General features: G+C 33.9%; 1 protein-coding gene across 2 annotated transcripts; it reads right to left on the bottom strand.

The window, feature by feature from the left end:
* Positions 1-317: 317 nt before the first annotated feature.
* Positions 318-4916, bottom strand: LOC115950740. Of its 2 annotated transcripts, XM_031067975.1 has the most exons (4): positions 4691-4916; positions 3091-3345; positions 892-960; positions 318-607 (listed from the first exon to the last, which is right to left on the bottom strand). In XM_031067975.1, the coding sequence occupies exons 1-4, from the start codon at positions 4706-4708 to the stop codon at positions 560-562; spliced, it is 390 nt and encodes a 129-aa protein (XP_030923835.1). In that variant the 5' UTR covers positions 4709-4916; the 3' UTR covers positions 318-559. The 2 variants fall into 2 exon arrangements, with proteins under 2 accessions (XP_030923835.1, XP_030923836.1); XM_031067976.1 differs by lacking the exon at positions 892-960 and having other exon boundaries at positions 339-607; positions 4691-4914.
* Positions 4917-11060: the final 6144 nt, after the last annotated feature.

Genomic DNA, 11060 nt, shown 5'->3' with positions numbered 1-11060 from the left:
TTAATTCTGGTTCACATGAATTTGCTATGTAGTATTGCAGGTTGATTTTAAGTGTGTGATTATAGATTATTTTCATTGGTTTATTGCTGGACTATAATCAGGAAGATCTCAAGCCTGTGCTACATGATCCCACCGCAATATCCAAAGAGGTCTTTCAGAGTTCCTGGGTCTTTATTTCCACCCTAAAGTAACTCCTGATATATTTCTGCCCGAGATGATATTCAATTTTGCCAGAGTTAGTCACCTTGCCAAAATGTTAATACGACCAAAAAATTGACCTAACTAAATATGTAAGTTTTATATATATTAAATTGGTCAAAATGAAATGCAGTTGGTAGTGGTATATACGTATGAATTCTATAATAAAAATGCAAAGGAGCGAATGTATTTCTATTTCGTCATTAGTAGGAAATAGAACCGTTCCCATCTGAATAAAAAACAAAGGGTGAGGAAGAGAACAGAGAAACCATAACATACAAGCAAAAGAAATTAGAAATTTAGCCCCAAAAACAATATCGTTACACTTTAGTTCGAAAGCATATAACACGTGTCCTCAAATCTAAGCTTTAACGCAACAGTTGAAGTAGCTGAGAAAGCTCCTCCTTGTCTGCAAGGAAAAAAATAAAACAAATAATTTTGCAATCATTCAGCAATTATAAACACGGGAAAAAGAACTTATAAAAAAAAAAAGAAAAGAAAAGAAAAGAAAAGGTGGCATTAAAAAAACACTCCAACAAGGGAGAATATTCTTATACTTAAAAATATTTGGACTTTGATTCTGATCACAGTTAACAAGCTTTTTCGTGTTTTCACATAAACTAAAATACATTACATGCTGTTATAAATCATTTATAGAAATTGAAGAAATGAAAACCTAAATTATTTTCCTACCATCTTGCTGGGTATCCTCCTCCAATGTCCTAGAATATGACCAATTTTCTTGTTGGATTTCACAGAGTTCTGCAATGCAATACAATTCCTTTTTTGAGAGGGCATTCAATCACCGGCCGGTTATTATTTTCAGTTGGTGTTTAATTACATAAACAAACGTGTTGATTACGAGATGATCGAGCATGTATCAACTATCAAAGCCCCACAAAAATTGTTTATTTGTGTTTTTTCCTCACACGCAGAAGAAACATCTTTTCTGCATTATTAGAAGAAAATCGAACCAATAGAAATACAATGATTAACCAATAGTTTATGGCTGAGAGCATCCGTTGCATGTGCACCACTTGACTTGCGTGTACCCTAGGTAAGTGTTAGATCATTCTCCTTTTTTTAATAGTATTTGCATCATGTTTCCACTTTGTGCACGCATCAAATGTCATGCCAACCTTTGATGGGTCCATTAAATTGTTTTAATGGATGTCAACAAAAGAAAATCATATGCTGTGGTACATTTTCAAGAGACATGGGTATAGTGCATCCAAAATCACAAAAATACTATTCCCTCCGTCCCAATTTGTATGTCTTGTCTTATTTGAAAAGACATACTTTTTAAAAGAATATCATTTATTATCTTATCTGCCTTATAAAAATATATAAATTTACAAAACTACCCATATAAATTTATCAGCTTTTTTTTTAAAGAGTTATTCTTAATAAGGCAATTAAAAAGGTGCCCCAATTAGATTTATTTTTTAAAATATTTGTTAGTTTTCTTTTCAAATAGTTTTGAAAATAAAGTAGGAGTATAATAGGAATATTAGTAAATTAATGAACTTTATTTTTAGAAACAGGACAATATTTTAGAACATTCCAAAATAAAATAGAGGACAAATAAACTGAAACGGAAGGAGTATTATATACATTCATTCTAGTTTCTTTGTTCCATTTATAAAGCCCATTAAAGAAAGAAAAGGAATGCACTAAAAAAATTGAATAGCAATTCTTGATATCAATTATATTTCACATTTAAAATTAAACTAAGAAATGAAGCCTGAGTATTGTCTTTTGAAAGTGTTAAAAAAATGCAAAAATCTTAGCAGCGATGTCATGTCTAATTTTTTTAGGATTAAAACTTACACATGTCAATCAATAAAAGGAGTAAACATGGGGAAGATTACATTCTAGTCTAGAGTCAAGCCTACTTTAGGCACTATTACCCTCAAGAAAATAATGGTAAAAATTGTATTCAATTGCCAACTATAACTCCTTTTGGCACTATTATCTGTACAAAAATAATGTAAAAAAAAAAAATCATATTCAGTGGGCAACCATTCCTATTGGAAATTGGACTAAACTATGGATCCGAGGACTGACTATGGGTCCGAGCATAGCACATGCTATGATGTTTTGATAAAACCGTACGATTTCTCGATCTAAACAAAGCAGATTTTCCGTGAAGAAGATTTGGCTTTAATAGAATTGGGAGAAGAACCAAATTCGATATTCTTTTTTTTTTTGAAAAGAATTCGATATTCTTATACATGTTGAAAAATCAGAAACAAATCAAGACAAAGTGGATTAACCCTTCTTTTTGTGACAAACTGTCACCTGACTCATGTAACAGGGTATTCGCTCTACTTTTTCTTCAATTGAAAGAAGTGTAATGCTAGATACAAAACATTTTTCACTACTAAGATGCTCTGTGTTATGATTGAACTAATATCACTTTCATTTTGATATACACCTTTTATTATTTATCATTAATAACAACGATCATGTCAAGTGGAAAAAAAAAATATGTCCCTAGACATATTGGTTGAAGCAATAACAACATAATTCATAGGACATTCAGCTAATAAATTTTTCTGCATTCATGCGTGTGCTTTGAAATATCTAATTCCCTACAGCAAATTAACTGTATCAAAGCTCATAAAATAGGCTAAAAGAAAGTTCTACCCTACACACTAGGCACTAGCAGCTTTGGCCCACTGTATTTAATACCAACTTCGATATTTTTTCCAACATCCTACCACATGTACGCCACCATCATAGTTATTGAATAGTAGTATTATCAATTATGTTCCTCTCCTTTATAACCACCAACTACTACATGTCTAGCAGTACTAGCAACATTATTAAACAATGTCACAAAAAATAGTGCATGATGTACCAAAGCAGAAAGCTAGACAAGAATCTTACAGTTGGAGAGTGCTGGCCCTGATGGTAGTGGTGGTGTTGGTCATCACTATTTGTGGTGCTTGCATCGGTGTTGGTGGTGGTGGTGGTGGTAGAAGCAATGAGCTCTTCTTCATTTCCAAGACTCGCTCTAGATACATCCCTCTTGTTTTGCTTCCTATTTTCCCTTATTTTTGAGAAATCGAGAGAGTAATCTGGCACTTGACCTTTCTGGTCCCAGTCCCCAAATTGTGGCACTGATAGCCAAGGAGCATTCTTCTGCATAAAAACATGGAAGTTTTTTCATACACGCATCAAAAAAATTCATGGCTACATTAACTATAAGCATCAATGCTGCTTTTCCGTGGACTACAACCTTTAATTAATCACACATTTCAAAAAATTCAAAAGAACTCCTGAATTTCTACCAATTCACATTCCAAAAGCCAAAAAGGGTGTAAAATACTCAAATGTACTAATGGATACCTCACAATCACATAATCAAGTTCTTGATAAAAAGCCATAAAAGAAGCTAATCAAGTGATGTCTTATAATCAATTATAAGGTCAATATTGACATACTAAACACCTAATGTGGGGGGACTCTACATACTTCTGCATATCAATGACAGCATTAAACTCACCTAATCAAATCCACATAATCGATATATTACAACAATGATCCTACTTCAAGTTCATGACAAATACTTAGAAAACCCTTTTGCATGATGTTCAAAAGTAGACAAAATAAAGAAGAAAATTACATTCGCCTTCATTATGACTCCTACTTCTTTCTTCTCCAAAATTGTCAGTTTAGAATATCTAAAATAAAAATCACGCCTTGGATATGGTCTTCCAAATACATAGATGTAATTGATGGTGACAGGAGTTGATATTTAAAATCCAAAGACTGAAAAAATAAAAATTATAAAGGTGGCAGCTTTGATTATTTCTCATGTTTGAATGAGAACAAAAAAGGGAAAAAAAGGTAAACTGATATGATTACTTGTCTGAATGTCTCATGAGGTTGAAAAAATCAACAAAAAAACAAAACAAAGAATTGACTTTTCAGAAGAAAATGGCCATTAGAATGAGAATTTCTAGATCTAATTTGCTTCTAATTTCAGCAATATTCCTCTAAAATAATAAAATAGATTAAAACCGAGTTAAAAATCATAAAGCTCAACTGAATAACACCATAACAATAAGTATAAATTTCCTGTAAGCGTATACATTTCAGTATATATAGCAGACTGAAAAAGAACTTCATGCTCCGTTTGGTGGCCAAGAAAACGCAGGAAAATAAAAACGAAGAACAATTTTATATTTGAGTACTTTAACCTTTAGTTTCTAGTGCATGTGAACTGATCAGTAAACATTAATCATTAATGTCCACTTATCGGAGTCCAACAAGAAAATAAACACAAAACAAAAAAAGAAATCTTTCCTTAAACTCTTATTAGTATCCTTTCCAAACCCAAAAGAGCATGAAGCATATACTTCTTGAATCCATAACTTTCTTAGCAAACAAACAAGTACACAACTCAGCATCACAAAAATAATAAATAAATAAATACAAACACAAAACACAGAGAAAGAAGGAAAAAAAGAAGAAGAAAACCCACCTCCTTACGATCCTCCATGAGATTGATATGTATGAATTTAGACAATCAAAGAAGAAGAAGAAAGAAGAAGAAGAAGAAAGAAGTTTTTGTTGTTTTTTTTTTGGTTTTTTGTGCGGCTGGCAGAGGAAGAATTGTATTAAACGCACAGCACAGAGAGATGACAAACAACACGGTTGGTATTGGTCCGTTAATGTAATACTCCTATAAAGCACAATCACTAGGGGAATTGTAAGTTGTAACTATATATATATGCGTTACAATTTACAATATGGGACTTTTGGTTTTGACATAATTACGCAACTGCCACGTCTCAGACACGGTTTAGTACTTTTGTTTACTGTTTACGTGTATTGAGTCTTTAGACCTTATCTTTTTGTTCGGTGCCGCCATAGGATTTTTTCTAACTTATTTTCTTGCTGACTGGATTTTTTTTTTTTTTCAAATTTTTCGTTCAAAGTTTTCGGTAATTGATTTTGCTAGCTGGCCTTTTATATAAAAGCAAGAGAATCTTTCATGACTGCACAGTTGGGGCAGTGATTAAAGTTAAACCCGCCCAAGTCCAACACATGATCGCATACACTGCGGAGTCATCTTTTTCTTGTTTTTGCTGAATGGTCGGTCATCTTTGCATTATTGTATAACATCAATGGTTGCTCCATGCATTCGTTAAGAAAGAGTATAACAGGGTTTCCTTGCATTGATATGAGGAGAATAAGTCAATAAATAAATATACTATTTTAATTAAATATTATGTGACTCACACAAAGTATATAAATTTTTTATAATAATTGATTGCAATAAGAAACTCAACATTAACTAATAAACTTTGATATTTTTATCATCTGAACCTTCTCGTTATTAGTTTATTTATCTCTCAGTTCTTTTCTCAAACTTGGTCTGTTTTGATTGGTTTAGAGATGGTTGTTTTTTTCCTCTGCCTTGTATTGATTATTTCTCCATTGTTTTAATCAAAGTCTTATTTATTTTTATTTTTTATGAGATCAACGTCTTAATTAGAAGAATAAAAAAATGTATCGATTATTTCTATATATATATATATATATTGAAAGTTTTAACTTATTGATTCCACTCTTAAATATATATATATAGTTATTTATCGTCAGATTAAGACACCAATCAGTTTTTAGTGTAAACAGATTAAATCTCAGATATCTTATTCAACCATCAATTTACTAGTTAAGTTAACTCGAACCTACTTCTCCATTGGTCCAATAAAATCTTATTTAGAAGAATAAAAAAATATAAAGGATGTAGGGATGAATTCATATGATATTATATAATCACAACTTATAGCATTTATTACCACGACAATTTATAAATATATAATCACAACTTATTGAAATCTACCAATAGCTAGCATTTATTACCATGCTAATTTATAAAAAATTATACTAGGGACACAACTTTTGATACAATTTTGTGCCACAACTCGCCACATAGCGAGTTGTGATTGGTAGCAAAATTTATTAATAAATATTTTGCACAAACATTTGTAGTAGGGATACCTCTAAAATGGTACATTGCATCACTTTTATAGGGATTTATTTTATTAAACACTAATCACAATAGAAATAATAGAAAACTTGTGACACAAGATTTATTACAGTCAATAATATCAATTTAAGTTTGTTATTTTTCCTAATCATGGGGAAGGGGAGGGGGGAGGGGTGGGAATTTAAAATTATTTGGACTTTTTAAAGCCTGTTGTTTTTCCCCAATCATGGGGTGAGTTTAAAAATTTAATAGACTTGAATATATAATGGTTGTAATTTAATTTACAGTCATGCTAACGAGTGCCCTAAGGGCATTCATTAACAATCCATTTTAGAAAAGTTTTGATATCACTTTTATGGGAAATGAAAAAAACTGTCAAAACATTAATTGTTTTTTTTTTTTCTTTTCCCATAAAAACTTTCTTTAACTGGATTCTTAACCAGTGCCCTAAGGGCACTTGTTAGCATTTCCCTTTAATTTATTATCAGCATTATTGTGTCACTTAGGACAAGGTTAGTATGAGCTTTGTCTTTAACAATGGTTCTAACTTCTTACTCATTCCCTCTCTTTTATAGACTTTCATTTGCAAATGAATGTTTAAGACTTGAGAGTGTCGCCAACAACTTTGGTCGACTCATCTGATTCCTGCATGGCAATAAAGTTTTTGGTGGATTAAAACATCCAAGTTTTCTAACTTTAGAAAGCCTAGTGATACAATTTTTATGAGATAACTTTTATCACAACTTTTTCATGTTAATTGTAAGAAGTCGGAAAAAAGAAAAAAAAAAAAGCGATCAATTCATAGAAGTACTTGTTTATTACTCACAATTGATTATTTCGATCAAAAGAACCATTTCAACTTTCTTTATGGGTGAGTGGAGCATTACTAGGTATTTTTGGAGTATTCTCATATTAATAGTAAATTTCATCATGAATTTAATTAATGAAATATTATATAATAAGAGGAAGAGGAATGAGTATCAAAATAATTACTCCACATGAGATAAAAGTCTCTCATTTTACTGTTGAAAGGGGGGAAATACCCTAAAGTTAGAGTTTTAAGACATTTTTTTTAATGCTAAACACGATTTGCGACTCGCTTGTTAGACTTTATTTCTACGTACCTTAATCATCATATTTAGTTAGTTTATGTATAGTTTTTTTTTTAAATTTTATTATTATTAAGTATAATTATTATTTCTCTTCAAAATAAACTGTTTCAAATGAACTTTAGACGGGATCTATATAAAATTAAAAGCAATCAATAATCCTGCTTCTTGGAGCTGAAATCTGTAGCAAAATACATTGAGAATGAGTCGGTTGATAAAAAAAATGTAGATCCTTTTTATTCCTTAAACAATGCTGGTCCAATAATTTATTATATTGGACTTGCTTCTGTGGTACCAACTACCAAGAAAATATCGAATTGCTTTCGTGAGTTCAATATACTAGTGTATTTTTAATTGAAACGACGTAACTATAATTGGGGCTAATTTTCGAATGTGAGATCTTCTAGGGAGGGTTTTTTTTTTTTTTTTTTTTTTTTAATAATAATAATTAAGCTATGCTTTTTTCAGGAGATAATTCACAAAATAATGTTCTTTTAATATTGCTTCGCATCCTAGTGCCATTCATGCATGCCACAAGAATGTCATTATGGCATGAATAACATCACAAATATTAATATTTAACTTTTTAAATTTCTAATGGTCCCTTCATTTATACGTTTTAATTTGATATATATATATATATATATATATATATATAGAGAGAGAGAGAGAGAGAGAGAGAGAGAGAGAGAGAGAGAGAGAGAGAGAGAGAGATGAGTTCAAGTTACACTTGGTGTAACTTGAGAAGAGTTACACTATTTGTAGACCGTAGATTTGTAATTGATCTAATGATTAAAAAAATAGAATTAAATGCTAATTGACTTACATCTTATTTACTTAATTAATAGCAATTTTATTTTTTTTCTCCTTATTTATTATTTAAAACCTTTTACATATATTCCTTTTTTTGTCAACGACTTTACAAATATATTTGCAATACTTAGTCATTCCGTATATATATAGTTTTGAGTTATCCATAAAGTAAGCATCATGTTACTTTTTTTTTTCTTTCTTTTTCTTTTGGGGGGTGGTGGGGTGGGGTGGTGAATCATCACGTCAATTGTTAAGCCTAAACCTATGATTTGAATTTTTCTTCCTCATATTGAATGAATTTATAATAAAATAAAAAAACACATATACATAGGATTTGAATTATCCAAAGATCATATAGCTATAAATAGATTATTACTATTTTTAATTGTTAACGTTGTCAACTGATTAGATTTGAATATATATATATATATATATATATATGTATATGATCAGGTCCAACTGTTATTCAATTATAAATTTACACTGAATCAATTTATTCAAGCATTTGACTTCTATAATCAAACAATAAACTTGGGATCCGGAAACCAAAAAATGAAAATGTCATGAGTATTACAGACTCAGGCACATCCAAAAAAGAAGAAGAGGGAATAGCAAATATAATTGTAAAGTCATTCAACCAAAAAAAAAAAATATATATATATATATATATATCGGGCCAAAGAATTTGACAATCCCGGCCCACTTTATACTAAGCCCAAGGCCCACGCCGAGGAGGAAGAAATGGCCGAGGACGAACAAAAAAAGCCCAAATAGCCTAGGAACGTTGCCAAGGACGATCCTGTTCTCGGCATCTCAGATCCCAGAAGGAAAGAACGGCACACCGTTAAAGGCAGCCTCCCAGAGCGCCCTCAGAAAAAGGACAAATACAGTAGGACACCTATGGGGGTATGGTGTAGGAGTGATTTAAGAAGAAACTGTCACCTCCGTATTGAATGCACCCAACTAATGTTCTGGCCGCATTAATGAGGAAATGACTCCTGAACAGTGCGGTCTTGGTTACCGCAACTCACAGAGAGTTTGGGAAGGTGGCTGATGGGACGAGCACTCGAGTAATGACCTGCATGATCAACAAATGGAGGGCCAAGATCAACTGGAAGGGGGTATATAATGTGAGAGATCCTCCAAGAATAGGGGATTGAAAAGGAGAAAGAGAAAGAAGGAGAGTACGAGAGAAATTTGCATGATCTTGGAAGCCTTTGCAACCTAGCATTGAAGAAAGAAGAAGAACACTAAGTTCCTCGGACGAAGTGCCCGAGGACAGAATTTCATAATTTAGTCTATATCCTTGTTATTCAATCTACACATAACTGTGTCTAGTTGTTGTAATCCTGACTAAGACCTAGTTCTTAAACCCATTCTCTATAAATTTATTATATTGGGCTAGTTGGGCTTGAGTCCACTCATCCAATAGAAGAAGTGCTCGAACCTAGTCTCTACAATTGGCGCCGTCTGTGAGAAGAACTTGTGTGTTAGGAAGGGCAACAATCAAGCATGGTAGGATCAGGCCCTCATCAAGCAAACTCCTATTAGCCTGAACCAGCTAGATCCCAACAACAGGGCAACTTTCCTAACCCTGAGCGTGATTGAAATGAAGAGAATGGAAGGTTCTGAAAGGGAAGTGCACACACCACTCAAACCAGCAAAAACTATTCTCGTGTGGGCAGTCACGTGCTCTAAAGACAAAATAACAACTGGGTTGTGCAACCAGTAGAAGTTAGGAGTCATGTATCCCAGAGTTAGAACGATAAGCGAGCCATGCAGCGAGAGATAGATGATTTGAAAAGAAGGCTGCGCCATGCACAACGAGGGTGATCTCATTCTAGGCTTGACATACCCTCCGATGATGAAAGTGACGATGACTATAGGCAAAGATCGAGAACTCCCCCAAGTGAGACATTTTCTCACGAAGAAGAGCACTACCGGAGGCGTGAGCATAAAAACCCATCTCCTAGGGGCTTGGGAAACGATGCCATGAGCAGGGCACTGGATCAACTCTCCAAGTCACCTTTCACACACCACATAGAAGGGGTTACACTTCCTTGACGATTCCAGCAGCCAACCTTCGCCATTTACAACGGCAAAACAGACCCCGTGGAGCATGTGAGTCAGTTCAACCAGAGGATGGCTGTCCATTCTAAAAACGAGGCACTGATGTGCAAGGTCTTCCCGTCTAGCTTGGGACCAGTGGCGATAAGGTGGTTTAATGGGTTAAAGATGAATTCCATAGATTTTTATAGGCAGCTAACCCAAGCCTTTGGCTACCGTTTCGTCACAAATAGCAGAGCTCCTCGGCCCTTGAGCGCTTTATTATCGTTATCCGTGCATGATGGAGAAACTCTAAAGGCCTACTTGAACAGATATTGGGAGATGTATAATGAATCAGCACCTTCAAAAACAGTCTCCCAGCCGAGCACTACTTGAGGAAGTCTCTGACTGGTAAGCTGGCCACCAGTGTGCGCCAATTGATGGATCAGATCGACAAGTATAAACGAGTAGAGGAAGACCAGCTGCAAGGTAAAGGAAAAGAGAAGGTTATCCTTCAGGAAAGGAGGGATTTCAGGTCGAACTGATATAACAGCAGCCGCCCGAGGAGAGATTTTGTAGGGCAATCCGGAGTAACCAACACGCAGACTGTCAATGCTATATTCTGAGAACCAGTACATCGGGTGTTGGAGAAAATCAAGAACGAGTCATACTTTAGGTAGCCAAATAAGATGGTGGGAGAGTCCACGAGGCGCGATCAGAACTTTTATTGCCAATACCACTAGGACCACGGACATACCACAGAGAACTGTAGGAACCTTTGGAACTACTTGGACCAGCTAGTCCGGGAAGGAAAGCTGAAGCACCTTCTGCATCATTCCAGTGGTCATCAAGACCAGACCCATCAGGAACCCCGGAGGGATATTGCC

The sequence above is a fragment of the Quercus lobata genome, chromosome 6 (assembly GCF_001633185.2).
Source record: "Quercus lobata isolate SW786 chromosome 6, ValleyOak3.0 Primary Assembly, whole genome shotgun sequence".
NCBI classification, from domain to species: Eukaryota; Viridiplantae; Streptophyta; class Magnoliopsida; order Fagales; family Fagaceae; genus Quercus; species Quercus lobata.
This window is presented reverse-complemented; position numbering and strand designations above follow the sequence as displayed.